Raw genomic sequence first — 24749 nt, forward strand, 5'->3', positions numbered from 1 at the left:
GGGGGATTTCCAGTTTGGTGCAAATAGGATTCTTTGCATGAGTGCTTCCAAGCGGGGGCAGGGAGAACCAGTGTTCTCTTCCTGCAATATAACAATTGCATATCAGATCTTTTGTAAAAAGATTGATTAAAAATGTGATTAGCAGAAGAGTTACAGCAAGGAGAGGACACAAGATAGCAAAAAATGTAGTGTCTTACTTCCTATGAAGGGCGGGGAATTACAAAAATAGATATCTATTTCCTCTAATCTAAGATTCCTGTAGTACAGTATTTGCCTAGTTTTTCTGCTTCCCTATGGTCTCATGTTACTTAAGTAAGTCTGACCTGCGCTCTATTGGAAAAGGAGTACATCATTATACGAGGGTTTAGTGCAATTGTTAAAAATCAGTAGCAAGTCATTACAATTTTTTACAACAGTCACAAAATAAAAAAAAAAAAATAATAAAAAACCCACCACCACACACACTGTAACATTTCAGCACAGTTTCAGCCACCAGCCTTCATAGAGATGGGCAAGTATTTCTCTAGGCCCAGGATCATACAATTCCAAGTTTTTAAAACACGAGATCTGTTTAACAGAGACCAAAAGTATCGGATTCAGCTTTTAGAGAAGAAAGTCTTTTGGGGTCTGATTTGGGGGGGAGGGGGGTTCCCTCCTTTTACAAAATGTATTTGGACCAGTGAGTGCTGAAAGTCTATACACAGTGCTGTATTCACCCCATATGCTTTAGCAACCCCACAGCCTCTTCAAGCAACAGAGCAGAGTCTACGAGGAAGATCTCAGGTCATTCTACTGTGGAAGTGTGGAAACTAGGAGTTTAATAGTGATATTTTGGGCAGAGAATCAAACACCCCGCTGCTGTGTGCTGTATAAATCACATCACGGCGGAGGCAATGTTTGTTTTGGTTTCAATATTGCAGAGATGAAAGCTTCTCCTTCACAGTTAAGGCTTCAGCAGGGCTCTCGACAGCTGACTGACTTCTCACAGGGAACCAGCGATCCATGGAACAGCTTTACCTGGCAAGGAAGAGAGCCAGGGAAAAGAATCAGTACTGTCAGAGAAACTTTGTTATTAAATAGATCATATGCAACTATGGGGAATTTACATACAAGGGGGAAAACGAAAACCAACAATACTATCCACCACTGGGTTCCTCAAGCAGGGCTTGATTTCTGTGGTGATTTTGGTCACGGACTTGATTTTCTACATGTGGAAATTAGCCAGAGCAGTCTGAGCAACAGGCAAAGCTCAGGGATAAGAATTAAGTCAATCACAGCCACAGTCCAAAACAGAAAGGGCTGCTGTCCTGGAATGAGCACCCCTCCGAGAAAGGAAGTTTTCCCCAAGCAACCGGTTCACCTGGGGTCCTTCTGCATGCTACCCAGACCGTTTTCTTCTTGGAGCCCTCATTGCCCCTCCCTCCAGCACGCACTCATAAGGTAAAAAAAGGGAAGAGATGCAGCTGCCTCAGCAGGGTTGTTACAGCAGACAAGAGTCAGGAGAACTTTTAGGTACAACTGCAGCACTTATGCATATTGAGCCAAGGAGCCTCTGTGCTCAGCACTGATTTTTACAGCATATCTAGCCCAATGGGGAAAGAACACCGGCTTCAAAAATGCCTTTTGGCCCCTTGGCGCCGGCAATCCACAGCAGCACCTGGCCAGGAAACCCTTAAGAGCGGCACCAATGCTCCAGGCAATTTGTTGTATTTATAGTAAGCGACTGAAGGAGTTACTGTGATTTTCACCCCTTCCCATGAGAATAAATGATACCCTCCGTTTATACAGAACCTTTACCCACTTTGCCTCCTGGAAAAAAAAAACCCAACGACATTTAAACAGCCTAGCATTCACCTAGCATCATTCAAAAAAGGCCTCCGGCTTTCACTTGCAAGAAATCTGTTATGGCCACTCTCCGGAGACCAAACACCTTGCTGTAACAAGCACACAGTACAGCGCTCCAGTCTAGGCTGAACATGCAATTTAAGCTCTGGCAGGGATATATTCTGTGGAGAGCGATTAATAGCATATATTCTGCATTACTTACTAATAAGGCGGCCCCATACCTCTCAGCCACAGCAAGGCCTCTGGGCCCTAGAATTTTGATGATGTTTTAAATTGCCTCATGAAAGGAACATTTTGCAGAGGGTGGTAAGTCCAGGCTTCCTAATGTGGCACCAACCTTTTTAGCACCAAGTCCTACACGCTCCCCGAGACCAAGGTGCAGGTTGTACTAGACACCTTAACCTATGCTTCACCTATCCAGTAAAGCAGCCTGTGCTTACACTATTGCGCTCTGGTTGAAGCTAGTTATACTGACAGTTGAACAAAAGCCCCACTCGCTCACTGTAGCACCCCAGATATGTAACTGCAACATTATTACTAGGCAACACTTTGGAAGATACCACATTTCTAAAACGCCTCTCATTTTCACTGCTGCTGTTAAAAGGAAAAATGAGCATCTATACTGAAAAACTGAAGAATATCAGCTAATTTTAGGAGAGGGGTGGAGGGTTTGATCAGACCCAGGAAATGTTTGTAGTTTTAAGTATTTATTTTGGGGATCTCAGACACCTGGCTTCAAAATTCCATCTCTGGCTTTTGCATTCTGCCTCTTCAAGTCCCCTTCCATCCCTCCCATTATTCTACCCTGGGTTCTTATATGGCGCCCATCACTGTGGGATCCAAGCACCTTGCAGAGATGATAGTTCCAGCTGGACAAGTTTCACCAATGGAAGTAATGTATGGCTACAATGCTCTACCCTAGAAGCAGCTGCATTTCAACATGGACCGAAGAATTCACCAAACATCCCAGCTCTGAGGTGCTTTGGGATCCTTCAGAACATGAGGTGCAGTATTTGTTCAGTAATTTTTTAAGTGTTCTGGTGAAGCTGACATGAAACTTCCCCACTGGATTAGAGGACAATTAATGATTTTAATAACCCAACATTTTTAATTCCCTTTGCAGAAACAATTCTTTTTGTTAGTGTTTTAATTGACTTTTTCTCTAGTTACGCTGCTAGACAAGGAAAGGGAGCTCTGCGCTAGAGTCTGGAAGTGTTTGTACGTTGCCTATCATCTCTACTTCACTGCTCTACTCTTGGCTACGAGGAGTGCACAAAAGTTACTGAACAAAGGGTTTCACAAATGGGGGCCAAATCCTAGTGGAAGACTATGAAAGTATGAAAGTTTCCACTCCCTGTGTTGGTGGGAAGTGCTAAATTCGCAAACAAGAGTGGGAGGTTTAAATGAGAGTATAACTTTTTTTAAAAGGCAGAAAATAGATGGGTCCAGAAATGGTGGGAACCCAGTCTTCCACTCCCACCACTGCAAAGGTACACCTTAATGCAACCCCAACAATGCCACGGCCCGAGTTTCACTGGTATTACCTGTCCTGGTCACTTAATAGGTTTATCCATTAGTTTTATCATGGTGGCTTACGCACGCGCGCGCACACAAACACACACACACACACACACACACGACACCTGTCCACCAGGAAGCAAACCAACAAATTAATTCCACACAGGCCACAGAGCTATTAAATGGTGATAACTTGTGGTCATTAGCAGCATGGGCTGGATTTGAATCAGTGATCATGAAACAAAAGGCTCCATATTCATTATCCATCCTCTCAGACCTTCCAGCCAATTCTTGAATTTTTAGCGTAATTTTTTTTATTAAAAAAAATATACAAAAACACAATTTCAGAGTAGTAATTGTTTCCATGAGGCTTTCGAGCATGTGTTATTTCCCAAGTGGTTTTGCATCTCTGCTTTATGGCAGCCTGTGTGTTACACTTTTCAGACTATTGTCACACGGAAGCTGCGCTCTCTGGATTAGAGAAGATGTTTACAGAACCACTTCCCCGCTCCTGAGACTGCAGGAGAATCTAATCCAATAAATGTACGCTTCTGTCTTTGTCACAGGCAGCCAGTAGCTTTAGCAGCCACAGACAAGACAGCCACAGACCGGATTCGGTTTGGTTAAGGTTTTTAGTGGTCTAATTAGCCAGCTATGCAGCTGAAAGGTGGTTATTGTTCACTGTTGCATAGCCAGAGGGGGTGGATTTTACCAACACATCCGTTGTGGCAAGATGTTAAAGATGCAGGGGAATCCTAAAGTAACTTTCAGACAGCAACCCAATTTACACCATCTGCCACTTCTCAATGGCATGTGCAGGGCTAGAAACCACTGCACATGGGGACAAAGCATCAAACGAAGAAAATGAACCGCATGAAAACAATCCGACTTGTGTGCCACTTCTCCCCTGCTGCCATGCAGCAATTAGTTAGAATGCTGTTTGCATGGGGGGAGGGGAGAACAATCTCAATTATGCTCCAAAATATGGAAGCAAGTGAAGAAGAGATGTAAAAACAGATCTTGCCTACATGTTAAATACAGATTTAGTCTATGAACCCAAAATATGCGGCTAGTTATTTAGGGCTTCCGAACATCAAGTAAATCAGAAGAGTAATTTCATATTAACACAGCACGAATGCCATTATGATTGAAGAAGAGTGCCAGGACTCACTCAAAGATATTCCAAGCCAGTTGGAGAGATCTGCCCAGTTGCCATCTTAATGAGACCACCAGATATTTGAAAGTTATGGTCTTGCTTTGGCACATCCCAGTAACATGTAGGGATACCAGCAGTATACCTTGCTGGTACATACAAGCCAATATGCCATTCTGTATTACTGCCTGTTAAACAAGTTCTCTCTCTCCTTTTGCATTCCAACCCTTTGTGCAGGGATTTCTGTCTATGCGAAGTGCTTTGGACTCCTCCTCAATCAGGGGCGGCTCCAGGCACCAGCACACCAAGCGCGTGCCTGGGGGTGGGGAGCTGCAGGGGGCAACCTGCTGGTTGCCATGAGGGCGGCAGTCAGGCTGCCTTCGGCAGCATGCCTGCAGGAGGTCCGCTGGTCCCGTGGTTTCGGCGGCGGGTACGCTGAAGGCGCGGGACCGGCGAACCTGCCACAGGCATGTCGCCGAAGGCTGCCTGACTGCCGTGCTTGGGGCAGCAAAATACATAGAGCTGGCCCTGTCCTCAATGGACGTACTAAAGAAAAGCAAGGTCAAATGAATCAGACATTCCTCTCTCCTTTTCCAATGTACACTGTCAGGCCTCTGCAGTTCAACATCCTGGATGTAAGTGTGAATCGAGGAAGCTAAATAAATAAATAAATTCATGGAGATATCCTATCTCCTAGAACTGGAAGGGACCTTGAAAGGTCATCGAGTCCAGCCCCCTGCCTTCACTAGCAGGATCAAGTACTGATTTTGCCCCAGATCCCTAGGTGGCCCCCTCAAGGACTGAATTTACAACCCTGGGTTTAGCAGGCCAATGCTCAAGCCACTGAGCTATCCCTCCCCCCAGACAGATAATCTCATATGCTGCTTTGAAGCCAGAAGGGATTTTTGGAGGTTGTAGGTTTGTGGGCTACCTTTAGCTCAGTGGTTTGAGCATTGGCCTGCTAAACCCAGGGTTGTGAGTTCAATCCTTCGTGAGAAGGTTACTGGTGACCAGAGAACCTAGTTTTCCATGATAAAAAACCAAAATTCTCCAATGAAAAAACAAAAACAAAATTTCGTGTTTTTCCGCAATTAAAATGAAACGTTGAACTTTAGTTTCCCGAGGCACAATATATATAGGTATCAGGTGAACACAATGTTTTACTGATATACAGCAGAACTCCATTTATCCAAGCCTCCATTATCCAGTTCTCCGTATTAACCAAACCACCAGCTGCCCACCCAAGTCCCAGCCGCTGTCAGCCCCAGGCGGTGGTGGTTCGGTTAATATGGAGATCTGGATAATGGAGGCTCCTTGGATAAACAGGGGTCTACTGTATATGTTTATTTTTTTCACAAAATGTAAAAACTAAAGATTCTCTGTAAAAACACAAATTCTGTGTTTTTCCGTGGCAAATAGATTTCTAGGCTCCCTGGTGATGACAGAACATTACCGGGTTTCTCCTTCCCGCGTGGGATTTCACTATAGCAGAGGGTGACAATATGCCAAGGCCTGCATTAGAGAACCGAACCACTGGCAGTTCAACCAGTAGACCGGCATCAGTATAAATATCATCGTGCAGCAGGCACACATTAGCCACCTCTGTGCGCTAGAGACCAGTGCACGGCAGAGCAGTAAATAGCGTACCCTTTGCACCACTGAGGCAATTACAGCAGCGATTCCCATCAAGAATGGCACTGCCGCAGTTGAAGACCATATGGTGGCTAGTCTTGCTTGAAGCCATTCTAATCCAAATGGTGGCATGCTCGCCCATGCACTGTTGGGAGTGCTTGCGTCTGGATAGGTGGTGTGTCATAGGATGCAAGGGGAAGCCAACCAGTGATCAGTAGGCCAAGAGTCTTTACTGCAGACAAGGCCAACATATCCCCAGGTGCTAAAGACTGTTTGAGGAGGGAGGAAGCTGTCCAGAAAAAGAAATGCTTCATGATAAGACAATCAGAGACTAGTGGAGTAAAGCTGGAGCACTGCCATGGCTGATGCTAAAGGCACTCTCCCGTTAGCACTCAATTTATTTAAAAATATTAGAATAATAAAAAGGAGAGGAGCACGTATCTTCCTGCCCATGGAACGCACTTGTCATGTGACATTATCTGCCAGTCCTCAACCCCGCTCATGGTGGCTCATTATTTCTTGATTCCATTAGCTAATGAGCTGAAACAGCAGTCTCATCCCTTCCCTAGTTCATCAGCCCTGAAGACAAGGCTGCAACTTCACTTAACATGTCAGTGTTATAGCGTCGGCAAGATTTTTTTTGGAGGTGGGGAGAAAAATAAAGCCTTGCTAAAGCAGCAGTTAATGAAGCCTCGTTACACACCATACATTCTGGCTAAATATTCAGAACAGCCTCTTTATTTGTGTAACAATAGAAATACACAGGAAGCATCAAAGTATAGTTGTCCAATTTGTGCAAGATAAGTAAGTGTCAGATCTCCATTTCAGTCTGTTCCTGGCATGCACGTCAGTTATAGTCTGCACTTTAGGTAGCAAACAGCACAAGGCAACCGTTCACTGACGGAACAAGATGCTGGACATGGCACTTGGAATTCCAAGAGTAGCTGCAGTAGTGACATCTTCTAACTGGAATCACTGAGGTAGGGCACCCAGCCAGCTCTTTCTGGAGATCCATCCCCATTTCTCCTTCCTTTGCTAGTGAAGCATGGTTAACTGGGGAAAGGTTCTTTTCAGACAACGGATCCTGTTGAGGAATCCTTTCCCTTCACGGTGGGACAGGTGCTGAAACACCCAAGATAAACCCAGAGCTTCAAAAAGAAACCTCTTTGTGACTTTAGTGCTGGTGAAAAAGTAGAAACTGTTTTGAGAGGAGATACAATCTTTGATGAGGGTCTAACACAGATCAGAGCAGTCTGCTAGGCAGAGCACGATCTAAACACGTACAATTCCGAGACCTTGTTACTTTTTATAGTATTCAAATCCTCAGAGAGCCTCTCCCCATCTCAATTCTGCTAGGAGATTGATGTTAACTCCCCATAAGGTAGGGCTGTACTGCTGGAGAACAGGACCCACATCCCTGAAGTAGCAAAGCATTTTGAAAATGCAGAATTTGATATCTGTTGTACTAGGATTTCCACAAGACCAAAGAAAAAGAATGCTGAGGTACAGGATGGTGAACAAAATCTATGGTCGCTGTATCACGTAGGTGGTATTACCTTAAGTACCACACAAAGTGGAGGGGTGTGTGTATGTGTATATGTATTTGACTAGTGAAGGCCCATTTGCACTTGTAAGGGATCCCAAGAAGATTGAGTTCATTTCTGCGAAAGCAGCAGTACAACACGCTCTGGAGAAGAAAAATAATAGTAGAAAACATGGCTACGATTCGCAAGTCAGATTGTTTCCAATGGGCTTGCCTAATGTTTTATTACTGGATGCATTTTCCCACAGCACTACCATTTCCTGAGATTTTTCTCTTCACTGTACTAGGAAAAAATGTCTCTAACCTTGCCCCAAAATGCCTGCAAAGGAAGTTCTCCGGAACTCATCAAGGAGGGTGGAGAAGCAGTAGAAGCGGTCAGAGCAGAAGTAGGTCAAGTTCAGACAGTTCCACTTCCAATTCAGGCTCAGGCAATTCCAATGCATAATCCAACACTCAAGGCTGCCCAAGAGGCAGAGCAACATGCCGTCTATATTATTTATTAAGCACCAACGGCATGCTCAGTACTGCAGAATTCACTGGAAAGCTGCAAAAACAGCGCATCTCAGGGGAGATTTGAAGGGTGATGAGGTGGTTTGGCAGAATTACACCCAGGTGTAAAGCCTACCTGCTTACTGGAACAATGCCCTGCACTTCTAAGGCACCCTTTGGCTGATCATTTGAAGCCACTTTTCCAAGCAGTTTGCCTACCCTTCAAGGACATGTAGTGCTATCACCCCCATTTTACATGAAGGTAAATTGAGGCAGAGAGGCGCCCAGGATCACGCAGCAAGTTAGCAGCAGAGCCAGAAACAGAAGTCAAAATTTTCCCCGTGCAAAACTTCACCTAATTCTCTTATATACTAACATTACCCAGATGTCAATCTAAGGCCTGGATGGTACAAGAGGGGAAAAAAGGCATATCTTCCAGCCTTGAGTAACTCAAACTTGTACACTTATATTAAAGAAGTCCTGAATGCTGCTTTTTTACTTTAATCATCATGGCCTTGCTGTTACCTTGTGATTCCCTGTCTGTCTGTTGTATCCACCTATTGTCTTTCCTCAGATGGTTAGACTGTAGATTCTGGGGGAGGGACCATCTTTGAGGGATGTGCATTCGCACAGTACCTAGTACAACAGGACTTGATCTCCAACTGGGGTCTTCAGGCACAACTGCAATACAAACATTGTAACAGAGCTCTAACTCTAAGGCACTGGTTTTACCTCCAACAATACTGTATTTCTCATTTTAAGTATCCAAAAACCATTCTACTTCACTGACCCTGCATGCCCCTCAAAGGTTGTGTTAACAGCAAGCAGGTCATTGTTGTCCTGATCTAGTGTCTGTCTGTGCTACACCGCTTACAACTGCGTTGGTGAAAGCCCGGTAGGAGTAGCAACAGCAGCTCTCTCCAAGAGACCAGCCAATGATTAATCAGGGATGAGCACCAGTACAGATAGTCTGTATGGAGCTCCGACAGCTGGCCAAGAAAAGAGTCAGGGGAAGAAGAAACTATTCTGGTTTGGGGGCTATTTATTTACAAATCTCAAAACGACTGACTCACCATCATTCTTCGCCAGTTCCCTATCCCCAGCTAACTCTTAGGGAGAGATGTATTTCGTTATTTTGAAAATTACCAAAGCAAAACACAGCACCATATGCTTAAGTGCCCACTAAGTGCCCCTTGGAATGAACGCGCTGCTTCCCCCATCTCCAGAACTAGGAGTGTGTGGGTGGGCATTTGTGCACGGGGAGGACATGAGCAAGTCTTTGACAAGCTCCTAATTATGTGTTGCCTGGATTCAGATGCAGCCTTATCATTAGCAGAGCTTTTCCTAGCCGAAGCACCACGGATCTTGGGCTGTCTCTGTTTGGATAAGAAACATGACTCTTGTGCTGTCACCACTCTGAGGCAAATAAAAATAAGAGATTCAAATACACTGACGTCATAAATCAGAGAGCCCGCCTGCACTGAGAGGCTGCTATAAATTCTGCAACAGGACAGGCATTGAAAACTTTGGGCTGTCAAACACTTTAAAAAAAAAAATTGGTAATGATTTTATGCTACCGAGTGGGGCCTGATTGACAGTGCTGGCGACTGAAGCCCTCTGTTTATCACAGAACAGATACAGCAAAGGCATCTGCAAAGCAAGCTTCCCCAACACCAAGTCCCGCCAGCGTGCCTCAGACCCAGAGATGCCCAAATCAAGAGACCATTAGTGAAAGCTTGTCAACTTTCCACAGCCACGTGGGGGAAGAGAAGCAGCTCTAGATTGATAGGGCCTGACCCTACCCAGATAGTTTATGAAGAGCACCAGATGTGAGCTAAGCGCTTGTACACACAAATACGAGTACAGGAAGAATGCAACTTCCCCAATCAGCTACAACATACAGAGGAAGGATGAGGGATGGGATGCAACAAGCAGCAAAGGATTGAGCAGGGAAGTTCAGCCCATTAACCTTTGTCAGTTCTAGACAGTTTTTTGTTTGGACACATCTCTTCTGTTGGCACTTCACTGCAGGGAGGACTAGGGCTTTTAGGCTTGTTGGAAATTGCATGCTTTAAGGAGGAGCAGACTGGGTTTCAGGTGCAGGGACCATGGATAGAAGAGTGGTGGAGCTTTTGTGGATTGAAGGGAAGAACAGAAAAGGAGCTTAGCCTTGACAAGGCATTGTGAGCATGCAGGAAGAGCCGTCCACCCAGCTAACAGAACCCAGGAAGCAGCCTTTAACCAAGACCCACCCATGTCAGTACCTGTATTTCACATCAAACACTGTCGAGTCTTCATCATCATCCTCATCTTCGTTCAGAGGGGCCATTTCTACTCGCTCAGCCGGGGTTGTGATTATGTCGTACTTCCGTGTCTTCTTAATCCTCTTGCCAGACCTGAAACAAAGAAAAGGGGGGGTTCACTCTGAAAGTGTTCCCTAGAGGAACGGCTAGGTTGTTACACACCTGTTCTATATACAGCCCGGACTGCTGAGACCTACCCTGACGCAAAGTCTGTGGAGCCAGTCCCTCCTCCTCTCCACCACTTGTACCCATCACTGAAGAGCTCAATTTCCTGTCAGCTGTAATCCAGATCAGTGTCAGTCTTTTAGTTTCTGAGGCACAGCCACTGATCCTTGGGTGTGCAGGGCAAATCGCTGGCACAGCAGCTCAGAGCCCCCTCCTGCCATGCTCAATGAGTCAGACAGAGGCTTAATCAGAGGAGGCAGCCGACAAGTTAACTAACATCTTTAGATGAGAAAAATCACGGCAATCCGGTTGACTCAATGTCTACCAAGCTGACAGGGGTTCAGAGAAGAGTTACAAGAGGACTGGGCATCTGAGGTAATATTTACGAGTGGACAACCTCTTCTACCTTTTTTGGACACCAGAGTGAAGTTTCCAGACACTCCCCAATACAGCCAGTAGTTTCACTCGAGCAATTTTATACTCACTACTGTGCAAGCGTCATGAAAAATCACTGGCCATGGTTTAACATTTAGCTGTAGCCAATGTCCTTCCACTTAGCATAATACTCAATTTCTTTTGTAGCAAGGATGCTTATATACCTGTGCACCCTTTACTCTTGTTAGACTCATTTTCCAGAATCTACTTACATTAAAATAATTTTGACATAAAAAAACAAAATGATACAGAATATGGTACTTAACTTGACACTGTCTCTTTAACTCAAAGCACTTGTATTATACAGGCTCTTTTTATTCCACAGTTTAATATCCATTAACCCAAGGTCTCACATTGCTCAGACATAAGCCTGGGTTTGTGTTGGTTACACTGGTTTGTGCTTCACTTATATTGCATTTAAATAAAGAAGCTGCTTTTGGGGGATATGGGGAAGAAACGAAGAGCTTAGCATAATTGCTCGCACTCTGGAAATGGTTTATCCAACATAATGCAGACTATTTCCCCTGTAACCCTTTGTTTAAAAAAAAATAGACTGAAAATCTGCAAGATGATAAAGGACAGCCAAATGTCTGCAGAATTTCCAACTATCAGTCCAGGAACATTAACAGGTCATGAAAACATTCCTGCTGTCCAGAAGTCTCACCCTGACAAATCACACAAGATGAGTTGGGGTTGCCATCACTTGAAATCTTTAATCCAAGGCTGGGTATCTTTCTAAAAGATATGCTATAGCTCAAACAAGAGATATAGGCTTGGTGCAGGAATCATTGGGGAATATCCTTTGCCCTGTGTTATGCAGGTCAGATAAGATCATCATAGGGTCCCTTCTGGCCTTGAACTCTATACACGATCAAGAAATATCTGATGTAAAAGGCCTCTGAGGATAGCATCATTTTTGGGCATTGGTCCAGGACTAAGTAAAGCAAGCCCCAGACCTTGGGGTAATGCAATTTTCATTTCCTGAGCATTTTAAGGACTAATTTGCATCAAAAATGTCAAGAAACTCTCATGGTCCAAGCTACACTGTAACCATCTGTGCTGTATCACATCAAGCAGAGCACAGAGTGTTTTGTTCTATTATCCCATCTGTTAAAACAAGTCATTTCAGACCCCACCCAGTAGGGCCTTCCTAACCAAACACCTGATAATCCTCACAAAAACACCTGGCAGTCTCACTCCACTTTTCAGCTAATACCTAACAGCAAAGTGATGCAGTGAGAAAAGAGATGTGTTGAGATCTCATCTTACAAGGAAAGCTTTGCTTGTACAAGAGAACATTTACTCAGACAATATGAAGTGTCATCACCATTAAAACTAAACTGCACATTCCTCAAGGTGAATGAGGCACTTTCTACAATTGAATTAGTAAGTGAACAGCCATGACAAAACAATCTCCCATGTGTGCACATGAATTAGCAAGGCTACACTGGATTGCATGTTAAAGGAACAGGTCGTTTTTCTGTCTGCAATCAGACCTACTTTTGCTGCAAGACATCAATTCTCATCTCCTACAGAGGCAGATACCGCTTATTTCGGGCAACTACTGAAAGAACATTGTATTATTTAAAGACCGTTATTTGCCAGTAGCTGAGTCGTCCTACTTTTCTATTTCTCTATTTAGTTAGCATTTAAAGAGAACTTGCAAAGTCATCGTAACTAACGTGACAATAGTCACTTAACGGTAAAGCTGGATGGAAAATGGAAAACAAGTTTTGTAGAAATGTTCTGATTTAGCGGAGATGTAGGTGCAAATATCTTGTCATGGAGCAGGCAAAGGCTCTTTCATTCTCTCTTCTTTCAATTAATTCCTATTTATTTGGTTAACATCATTATTGTTAACCTGCAGTCCCAACAGCCAGTACACACACACTTGTTTATGAAACCTAGAGGATTTTTTTGTCTGGACAACAAAAAACATTGAGACAAACCATCTTTAAATGGAAACCTTTCAAGTTTCCCACCCACATACTAAATGATTTCTTCAGATGGATTTTTGCCCAATCTGTTTCCTATAGCACTGGACATACTTATCCCTGATAGTATCTCGTTAATCATCAGCAATAACGAGACAAAAGAAAAAACACAAACACTACACACTGGGTGGGACAAGATACCACATATCAACTGTATGTTGAAGCACAGTAGCACAAGACAGGAACTAGGGAATGTTAACATTTCACAACCTTTGGAGACCTGTTCCAAAGGGTCAGAACTTGTTAAAGGCTCATGGGTGAGAACAGGCCATGGCTTAGTTTAATAAAACAAATGTGTTTGGGGGACTAACAAGAAAGAATATTAGGGGCAGCAATTAGAGCAGTGGTTCTTAACCTGGGGTGCACGCATCCCCTGGGGGTACGAGATGCCCTTTCTGAGGGTGCGAGACATGCTAGATTTTTTTAGAAGGTAAATCATTGAAAACACAAATTAAGCACAGGCACGTAAGTACAACTACTTTGTTTCATCAAACCTATGTATTTTTTAACAAAAAAATGTATCTAGGTTTAAAGAACTGACCTACAACGATTTTTGATAAGGGGTGCAAGAATTTTTTTTTTTTTTTTTTTTTTTTTTTTTAATATGGAGATATACCAATCTCAGAGCTGGAAGGGACCTTGAAAGGTCATTGAGTCCAGTCCCCTGCCTTCACAGCAGGACCAAGTACTGTCCCTGACAGATTTTTGCCCCAGACTCCTAAATGGCCCCCTCAAGGATTGAGCTCACAACCCTGGGTTTAGCAGGCCAATGCTCAAACCACTGAGCTATCCCTCCCCTTTGAGAACCAAAGAGGTACAGGCTGCAGTAGAGGTTAAGAACCACTGAATTAGAGCATACTCCTTGCATACTGATAAAATCAAATACCCCTTGCATGAAAGACCCCATGGTAAAAGGTATTCATGCACAAGGCTTTCAGCACAGGAGATCTGACTTCCAATGAAAAGTTAAAAGTGACTAATGCTTTCATGCTTAGTCCCTACACCTCAAACTGCTACCCCTAAAGTTAGCAGGCCGGATCAGAAGATGCTCTGTTCGGGATGGAGATGCACTCACTACAGAGCTGAGCAGGTGCTGGGGGGCATACCCAGAGACAGCAGGTGTTCACCAGCAGAGCCAGGGGGATGTCCAAGGACTACAACAACAGAAGGTGCCACCGCAGATCTAGACTGAAATGCATTGACAGAGCTGTGGACGGGTGGGCAAAATTCATTGTCCTATGTTAGGAAGGAGGTCAGACTAGATGACCATAATGATCCTTTCTGGTCTTAACATTTACCAATCTATGAAGCTTGTGTAGCATCTTCACAAGCTTCAAACAGCTGTAGCCAGTGCCAGTACCCCCTCATTTTGGGCCCACTACTGATCCTGTTAAAGCCAACAAGAAACTCATTAGCTTTAACAAGAGCAGGATTAGGGGGCATGAAATGTATTTAAAACAAGGAGAATAATGGTGAGAGCAACTGGACCAACTCAGGAAGATCCAACTCCTAGAGCTCATAAGTTATTGAACCATATCAGTCCTATCCCCGTGCAATCATATTTCTTTACAAGTTAAACTCACAAGACATCACCCTCCATGACAGTGCTCTCGACTCCACAAGAACAAGGATGCACTGCCTGCACGTTTCAGTACAGCTCAGGGAAGGGGTGTTCAATATTGAAACATAGCAAATGAAAATTTGGCTGGGAGAGAGGGAGAAAGTTTATGACTCATGTCAGTCTTTTGACCAGGGGCTGTTTTGGTCAAACACTAGTCATGTGTAGCACTTCATGCTCCTTACTGAAGCATCATGTGGTGGGAGAAATGCATTAGTCAACTCACTAGTTCATTATATACTTTAAGCCTCCAATTTATTTTAGTCAACAACCCTGATGCTCAGAAATAACACTTCTCTTGACCCCACAGAGAACTGTCTCAGAGCTTTCAATCCAGCATTAACACTTCCTGAAGACAGACATGAGAAGGTAGGAGGGGGGATTAAATTATCCTTTCCTATACGCGTGTTTCTCATTTGTAATCCCACCAAAAACAATAGACTAAATCCATTCCTGTTGAAGCTCCAATTAAGTTTTACCAGGAATGAATTGGGCCCAACATAGTTAGCAATAATTGGCTCCCGCAACATTTACAAGATTCCAGATAATAAACCTAAAAGAACTCCAGACTCTTAACAAGTCACTGAATGAGAGCTTCATTAATACCGCTGACATTTTACCATTTTCTATCGAACCAGGCTTCTTTGCTCACATGATCATTTTAAACCCTGAAATTAAACCAGAAGCCATTAAGATGAATCCTCATGCATGCTTTCAGGCAGGCATTCATTTTCCTGTAATGAACTGACACGCCACATTTTTCTAACAACTAGCTTCTTGCGATGGAACATACTCATCCACAGAGAACAGAAGCTCTTGTTCAACTTAAATCTTGTTCAACTGCACTAACGATTAATAAGAGGTTTGGAGGCTGGGAAGAAGGTTCTGAAAAATTTCAGGAACATCTGAATGAGATCTTGCCATGATTCAATTAAAAGGTAGTACCTGAAAGTAATTAAAATAAGACTGAATTTGCATACTGTATATACTACTGGGACCAACATGCACTTCCAAATATAGTTGGTCTTATTTCTATTATTCCCATTTTACAGGCACTGAGGCTTGGAGAATTTAAGTGACTTACCTAAATTCATAAAGCAAGAGAGCAGGGAAGCCAGAAATAGGGCTCTCAGACTCCTGCTTTGACCAATAAAACACACACATCTGAAGAGGGGTTTCCGGTAGGGGTCATACTTGGCTTTTTTTTTTTTTTTTTTTTTCATATAATAGTCTATCAAACAGGGTGGACTGATTTTAAATCAAAGCTATTTAAGTCACCGATTTTCATCATGATTTAAACCAGCAAGCAGGAAGCCTTGATTTAAATTACTGATTTGAATTGTTTTTTGCATTTGTACATTATAGCTGTTTTCTTAAAGATAGGTTCATTCTCTCTGATTGCTAACCAGTAAAACATGTTGATCTGCAACTAAATATAGCCTTTACTCTAAGTTTGGGACTACTTCTTGCTAACCAAGAGGATACACCATATCTGTACACATTTAAACTTACATTTATTTAGATTTTTAATGTTTACATTTTTATTATGTTAGAAAATGGTACATTTCTTATTTGATTTTTTTTAAAAAACTTGTGATGTGCCAAGCTCTATTTGGATGGAAATTCAAATTCAGTTAAAAATGCACAAAAATGGCATTTTTAATCAGATTTTAAAAAGCCTTAAATGTGCTGCCTATGTAAGAAAAAGAGATCAAGATCAAAACATGTTTTGTATTTAGAACTAACTTATTTATTAAACAAAGGCAATATTCTCCATAGATAGTGAACTGAACTGATTGTTTCTGGTCACTATTCCCTTTACTGTTTTAGAACTAGTAGATCTCACCCTTTCACACCCAGTTTATATTTAGATTGGCAGAGGAAAAGAAGCTTTCCTGTTTTTTCAATTCCCAACTGGTTTCTTAACTTTGAACTAGTCATTAAACTGAACTGAAGTTGAATAAACTGAAATGAAGAACATATTTTCTCTGCAGAGGAGGCAACTGCTGTCAAAAGTTGGTCTAGCACTTTAAACTCTGGTACCAGGTGTTTAACCAGTGACTTTCACCATTTCAGTGGTCTGACTTTCTTCGAAGTTCAGCAGCAAATGTGTATGAATTTTACTTACTTAATTGAAATTATTTTAATAGATTATAATAAGTTTAGGCCTTAACATAGGTTGTCAATTTCAAATTGGGGGTTGGTTATTTTTGTGAAAGAATAAACATGTATTTAAATAAAAAAAATTTTTTTTTTAAATCCTTGATTTTTATCCGACCTGCTTTCAAAATGATCTATTTCCCTCCAGTAGCTGGCAGCTAGCTGCCCGTGGATTGAAGAAAGGGTTTTTTGGTATTGTACAGTAACCAGTTATAAAACAATTTACACTTAGTCAACTCAGCCTTCTAGTGTAGGTGAGCCTTAGGTGTACAGAGCACCACCCAACAAGGTAGGATAACCAGGTCCTGTAACCTATGACTAGATGATGAGTCAATGTACTTAAATCTCTCTCCTAAAGCACAGCAACGTAGCCAGTTTTGTAGCTATTAAAGAGGTAGGCCCGAGGGAAAGCTATCTAAAAAGAATGAGATTTGGTAGAGAAATCTGAGGCTCAGACAGCAGTGATGTGACCAGAGGTAATTTTGGTCAAAATATTATTGTTCTCTAAGTGGGTCGCGTGTCTCTCAACAGGCAGACCTGCACCTTGTAAACAGTGCTCACATCCAGCTTGAGTCTTACTCATTTCCACACTTTACAGAAGTTCACTGCAAACACTACTGACCGTGGCTGATAACGCCTATTGCCCCATGGTGACACTGCAGTTGCCGTTTGCTAATTAAAAAAAATAATACTTGATAGATTTATCTAATGTCCCAGTGGCTTCCGCATCAAGCAACATAGATAACCGAGTTTCTGACCCCTCATTTCCTTTTTGAGTGTGGTTAACTCTGACAGTTTGCTTAGTAAGCGAGGGGCCTAATTCACCTCTGGAGTAACTGCACTGACATCAATGGAGAGGAGGGAGAGAGTTTTAAAATATGGATTCAAAAAGGCAGAATCAAAACATGGACAGAAGCACTCGCTGAAGTAGCAAGTTGTGGAGGATATTTTGGCTTAAGGGTGGGAGAGAAGGAGGTACTCAGCACACACGTGATGCAGAGAAAATACTCCATTCCCCCTGCCATTGGAATTGGTTGAGTATCCTTTCCAGGCGCATCTCTGAGTCAGCCAGAAAAGGCTGCTATTGCAAACTAGGTGTTGCCTCCTGCTACCGTGGACCATGCTACTTTCACAGCCTGCACAGTCTTGAGCAGTTCAGGGGAGAGGGAGCTGGAATTCAGATCCCTTATGGCAGTGCCAAGCTCTACTCCACTGGGCCCCGCCAAGTTCACTCAGATCAGAACACTTGTAAGGAGGAAGAAAAACAGGTCATCTTTGAAAGCACCCATAAAAGAAAACAGTGTGTTGGAAAGAAAGCAAGGATGTATCACAAGCCAGTGCCTGTGATAAAATATCTGCCCGCTAACTCACGTCATCGCAACAATCTGTATCTAAAGGGATAATTTACTTGCAGCAAACCAGTGTAATTTCATAGTGACAGTTTAATAAAATATTGGATTTCAACAAATTCTGCTTAACAGCAATCTACAATACTGGTCTCTGCAAGGTTCTTTGTTTTGGGGTTTTTTTTAGAAAATAGACATGAACAAAGCTCTTATTTTGATCAAGAAAGGCTTTTCATTTGAGTAAATGTGATCTCTCTTCTGCAACAGAAATGAGAACTCCTCTCCAAACTATTTTGCCAGCTGCAAGCTGGAAATGGTACAAACATGCTTGTTGATTTGCTTGTCTTATTTTGTAACTCAGATCAATCTTTGCTTACACACTAGAGGCTGTGTCAGATAAACAACTGCATGGAGAAGTTGAAAGCTCCATTTTCGACGGGAGCCACTGTGTTTATTAAAAGAACAGCAGGAATCTCTCACATACATGAAACGTGCTTTAACTATAAGCAGTCGTGTACAGATGAAATGAGTTTGGCATGGAAGATCTCAGCAGTGCTTGCCAGTAAAGGTGACTGCAAAGAATTTTCTAAAATAACTGGGCTTGTGTCCCCTTTGGCTTCTGTAGGATGTAGAGCAGGGGTGGGCAAACTGCAGCCCTCCAGACATTTTAATATGGCCCTCGAGCTCCCGCCAGGGAACGGGATCGGGGGCTTGCCCCGCTCAGCTCCCAGAAGCAGTGGCATGTCCCCACTCTGGCTCCTACGCGTAGGGGCAGCCAAGGGGCTCCACACGCTGCCCCGCCCCAAGTGCCACCCCCACAACTCCCATTGTCTGGGAACCGCGGCCAATGGGAGCTGCAGGGGCGGCACCTGCAGACAGAGCAGTGCAGAATCACCTGGCTGTGCCTCTGCGTAGGAGCTGGAGCGGGGACATGCGGCTACTTCTGGGAGCTGCTTGAGGTCTGCACCGCCCAGAGCCTGCACCCCAACCCCCTTCCCCAGCTCTGATCCCCCCAATCTCAGCCCAGAGCACCCTCCTGCACCCCCAACCCCTCATCCCCAGTTCCACCCCAGAACCAGAACCCAGCAGCCAGAGCCCTCACCCCCTCCCTGCACCAGCCCGGAGACCCCTCCTGCATCCTGAACTCATTTCTAGCCCCACCCCAGAGCCTGCACTTCCAGCTGGAGCCCTCACCCCTTCCCTCACGCCAACCCCCAATTTCATGAGCATTCATGGCCCACCATACAATTTCCATACCCAGCTGTGGCCCTTGGGCCAAAAAGTTTGCCCACCCCTGATGTAGAGAGAAGACTCAAAAGGCTGGGTTTTCTGCTGCTTTGTTTTTTATCTTGGAAAATATCAAGAATGTCAACCCTGCTTTCTCTTTTTACATATGGAGAAACTGAGGCAGGGAGGCTGAACTTGCCCAAGGCCAGTTAGTGAAAGAGCTAGATATAGAATTTAGATCACCTTATACTGATTTTATTAGTAGACTATGTTGCCTTTAGTCTGACCCACCCAAGTGCCTAAAATCCGTTCTGATGTATAATCCCACAATAATTTTGCAAGCCTGGATGAGCAGATGATAGTGATGAGAAGAATGATTTTAAAAAGCAATGTTTTATTTGCTTGCCCCTAAACCAAATTACTTGCCATGGTAAGTTGAATCTTGCTACACTGTGCTAGACACTAACACGCATTGACAAATCTTTTGCAGTTTGTTCACTGGGACAGACTTGTGAGATGTCTCAATTTCGAAGGGTTCTCTTATAGAAGGGAACCCTTTAAGAACAGTACTCATGTAGACTCTACTCATCGGCATTAATAAATTAATATTAAGACCTCAGAAACAGGGAAGAACTATAACAGTTAGCTGGAACAGCCACGTAACTGCAGAAGAGCTGTTTGTGAGTAGGTGAAGGAAGAATTCACAAAATACACCTGTTCAACTAACTCCGTTGCCCAACTTCTTCCTTCTACAAGCAACAACCAACCACAGCTTTCCAGAGAGCAAGTTATATGACTCAACCCTGCAGGTTGTTTTCTTTTGCACATACCTGTAAGAAAGAATTCCTGTTAACTATTGAAGGTTTTGTAGTTTTCCACCATGAAGTCAGAAGTGAACAAACCAGAGCTAAACACTCTTAGATGAGACTAGAACTTTTCGTTTACTGTATGTACAAAGAGTGCCTAGCACAAATGGACCTATAGCTGCTACCACCACAGAAACAGTAATTTATTAACATTAATATGAAAGGCTCAGTTTGACACTGGTAAGTTTATTTTCTCCTTCCTCAGCAACAAGCCAAGAGAGAGACCAGCTTTCTAATCAAAGATTTCAAGTATTACAATGTTACTCAGCACATCCTGGTTCCAACCCACTTTCTACAGGAGAGGACAAGGTTGAATGCAATGTATTTGCTGGAATTACGCTGCAGAGAGAAACAATATGCCAGGATCCCACCAGGCAGATGCAGACTTCTTGCACATTGCAGAGCTGTGTTCTGCCAAGGCTTCCATCAACCCAACATGCTGTGGATTTGGGGGGGGAGGAAAAGGGCTGGATCCACTAACCAATCCTCCATTCCCTCCAGTCCATCCAACCACACTGTGTAGCAGCGAAGGCTAATGTAGCACCCCAGCTGCACAACCGGCCACAGAGTGGTTCCACGGCCCGGAACTCCATTTAATCCTAATTCTTGGGGACAAAGACCAAATCCAGCCCATTTATTTGGGCTTTATCCTAGGGCTGAACTCTGGCCTCAGTATTAAGCAAAGCTTTATCTCATTTGTACACTCCAGTTGGGTATCTGCACACACATGCAAAAGAGACACCCTTTGAAAACTTGACAGAGTGAGCCTACTCCCTGCTGCACCAGAGGAAACCTACGCCCAACCTAAATTACTGCCCTGTAATGTTTGCACCCCATTTTTCTGCTGAGTTTGTTTTAAAATGGGGGTGAAAAACACACTCAGGGAAGTTTGGGGTTTTTTAATGACCCCTCCAGTATCTCTTTCAAAGTTATAGCAGTTTCCTAACAATACAAATGGATAAAAAAAAAAATGTTTTATCCAAAGTACGGTGTTCACGAAGGGATGTCAACAGAGTCAAATGTGAGCGATCAAGTCCGATAAGGGCTGGAGTTTCAAAACCTACAGACAAGAGTCTCCCGTCACTTCTCTGATCATTAAAACTGGACAACATACACACAAATAGGCAGACATGCTATCAATGAAGGGGTTTTATTCCTGATGAACACTGGATGAAATAAGTTACCTCCAGTTATACAATTGCATACCCTTATCTGCTTCCCTGCATTTCCTTCACTCTAGTACTTACAATGACATAACCCTGTGATGTTCAAACAGTCTAACAAAATCACAAAGGAAATCAGGGTGCCAGATATATACCAGGCAGTGGAAGGCAGGGAGTTTTGCCTGACGTACTGTACCTGGCCCATAAGGCAGCAGTTGACACTTAGAGGTTATTGAGGACTATTGGGAAATCTATTTTCAAGTCAGAACTCGAGTCTTTGCTCCGCCCGCCTGGACACTATGCTTTACAGCACATGAACACTCATATTATGGCAATTACACCTCTACCCCGATATAACATGAATTCAGATATAACGCGGTAAAGCAGCGCTCCCGGGGGGGGGGGGGGCTGCGCACTCCGATGGATCAAAGCAAGTTCGATATAATGCGGTTTCACCTATAACGCAGTAAGATTTTTTTGGCTCCCAAGGACAACGTTATACCGGGGTAGAGGTGTATTTCAAGAGCGCTTATTCATGTTTTAACTAATGAAACAGAACAATACTTCTTCTTTGAGAACTAATATATAGTGCTCTTCAAAGAGCTGGGAACAAACAATTCAAAGGTATAAGCATTCTATTTTCCATTTTAACAACCCCTTTCTGGCCAGCGGATCTAGGACATTTTATAAACTACATACAGTAGGCCGGGCTGGCCAAAACTTGCCTTCTCACCCACTTCCATCCCCTCTGTGCTGGGTGCCTTTACTCCAGAGGAAGATGCACTTCAGCTTTTCTGGCTTTAGGCTATGTCTACATTACCACCTACATTGGCAAAACTTATGATGCTCAGGGGTGTGACTATTCCACCCCTGAGCAAAATAAGTTACGCCGGTATAAGTGCTCATGGGCACAGCGCTACGGCAGCAGGAGAGCTTCTCCCGCCAACATAGTTTTGCTGTTCACGCGGGTTGGGTTTTTTATGCCAACAGGAGAGCTCTCTCCCAACAGAGTGTCTTCACCAGATGTGATGCAGCGACGGAGCTATATTGGTACAGCTGCGCCGCTGTACGGGTAGTCATGGCCTAAGGGTACATCTACACTACAGCGGGGAGTCGATTTAAGATACGCAAATTCAGCTACGTGAATAGCGTAGCTGAATTCGACGTATTGCAGCCGACTTACCCCGTTGTGAGGACGGAGGCAAAATCGACTTCTGCCGCTTTTTGTCGGCGGCGCTTACTACCACCTCTGCTGGTGGAGTTAGAGCGCCGATTTGGGGATCGATTGTCGCGTCCCGACGGGACGCGATAAATCGATCCCCGAGAGGTCGATTTCTACCCGCCGATTCAGGTGGGTAGTATAGACCAGACCTAAGAGAAAAGGCCATGGGAGCTTTAACTTCTCCATGGACTGGTCAGGGACTCACTTTTTCAGGTCACATCCCAGAGATCCTCACCCACAATCGAGAAAGGTGACAGTGCTACTGTGATCAAGGACCTCCAGGGCATATGCCAGCCCAGCACTGACTCACCTTACTAGTCACGTGCATATAAGGTCCAGGAAACCTCTGGAAACCATCAGCAGAGAGACACTCTGTTAGCGCTACTGGGGACAGAGAGGAGCCCCCCCACCGGGGGTGTACAGAAAGAAGTGCCCCCCCTCAGGCTCCATGGGGGGAGAGCCCCCCCTATCTGGGGGGGTACAGAGGGCAGTGCCCCCCTCAGGCTCCATGGGGGGAGAGGCCCCCCCCACCTGGGGGGTACAAAGGGCAGTGCTCCCCTCGGTCTCCATGGGGGGAGAGCCCCCCCACCTGGGGGTAAGGAGAGCAGTGTCCCCCTCAGGCTCCATGGGGAGAGAGCCCCCGCACCTGGGGGGTACAGAGGGCAGTGCCCCCCTCAGGCTCCATGGGGGGAGAGCCCCTCTACCTGGGGGGGTACAGAGGGCAGTGCCCCCCTCGGTCTCCATGGGGGGAGAGCCCCCCCACCTGGGGGGTACAGAGGGCAGTGCCCCCCTCGGTCTCCATGGGGGGAGAGCCCCCCACCTGGGGGTACAGCAGGCAGCGGCCCCCCCCCGGCGAGGATCCCCCCCCGCCCGGGTAGCGCCCGCCCCCGCCGGCCGGTACCTGCAGACCCGCAGCAGCAGGCAGCCGATGAGGCCGGCGCTGAGGACACACGCCCCGATCACCGCGGCCTTGAGCGCGGACAGGTCCCGGAGCAGCGCGGGCAGGAGGCTGACCTGGGCGCCGCTGTGGTTCCCGGGGGCGCCCAGAGGCTCCGGCGGCGGCCGGCTGGCGTTGGCGGGGCCCTGCGCGGCCAATGGCGGCCCCGGCGCGGGGGGCTCCCGGCGGCCCCGGACGGGGAGCGCGGCCAGCAGCAGCAGCAGGGCCGGCAGCAGGAGCGGCGGGGCGGCGAGGCGCATCCTGCCCGGGCTCCGGGCTCTACTCCGCCTGCGACACCGCGCCCGGCCCCAGGCTCAAGGAGCAGCTCCCCGGCGCGGCGCCGCCTCCCGGCCGAGCCCGCCCACGTGGGACCCGGCCCCACCCCCGCCCTGAGCCGCGCGGCCCCCCCTGCACGGCCAGCCCCAGCCCTGCCTCCTCCCGCCGGTCCTGCCGGGAAAGGGGTCGCGCTATACAGCCCATGGGGTGGGGGAGAACCAGCCTTCCGGGGGACCCCCGTGCGGGCCTACTCCCCCCCCCCCAAAGACACAGCCCTGGGGGGGACCCCCGACCCCCCCCCCCCAGTTCCACAGCTCCCAGCCAAACTGCAGACTGACCCCTCAAACCCACCCCCATGAGCTGTAGCGTGCCCTCAACCCCCAGAGCTGCAGGGAGCCCCACGCTCGGGCCTGCCCCACCACCAGGCTCCATGGGCATTTGGTATAAAGTTAGGGGTGCCAGTTTTGGTTGGATGTATTCCTGGAGGTTTCATGACATGACATGACATAATCTTCCATTAAAGATTAATCTTTAATTCCTGGAGAGTCCAGCACAATCCTGGAAGGTTGGCAACCCTAAATAATGTGCTTGTGTTATCCCAGCACCTTCCAAAGTACTTGAGCCAAAGTACTCAAGAAGAACAAGAGTACTTGTGGCACCTTAGAGACTAACAAATTTATTAGAGCATAAGCTTTCGTGGGCTACAACCCACTTCTTCGGATGCATAGTCTCTAAGGTGCCACAAGTACTCCTGTTCTTTTTGAGGATACAGACTAACAGGGCTGCTACCCTGAAATAGATACAAGGGCTCCTGATAGAACAAGGAGTAATGGTCTCAAGTTGCAGGAGGTTTAGGT

At 45.3% G+C, this 24749-nt stretch overlaps 1 protein-coding gene across 1 annotated transcript; it reads right to left on the reverse strand.

The window, feature by feature from the left end:
* Positions 1-358: 358 nt before the first annotated feature.
* Positions 359-23910, reverse strand: FAM174B (family with sequence similarity 174 member B). The gene is made up of 3 exons (XM_034783364.1): positions 23581-23910; positions 10445-10576; positions 359-1017 (listed from the first exon to the last, which is right to left on the reverse strand). The coding sequence occupies exons 1-3, from the start codon at positions 23874-23876 to the stop codon at positions 1014-1016; spliced, it is 432 nt and encodes a 143-aa protein (XP_034639255.1). The 5' UTR covers positions 23877-23910; the 3' UTR covers positions 359-1013.
* Positions 23911-24749: the final 839 nt, after the last annotated feature.

The sequence above is a fragment of the Trachemys scripta genome, chromosome 10, assembly GCF_013100865.1.
Source record: "Trachemys scripta elegans isolate TJP31775 chromosome 10, CAS_Tse_1.0, whole genome shotgun sequence".
Lineage (NCBI taxonomy): Eukaryota > Metazoa > Chordata > Testudines > Emydidae > Trachemys > Trachemys scripta.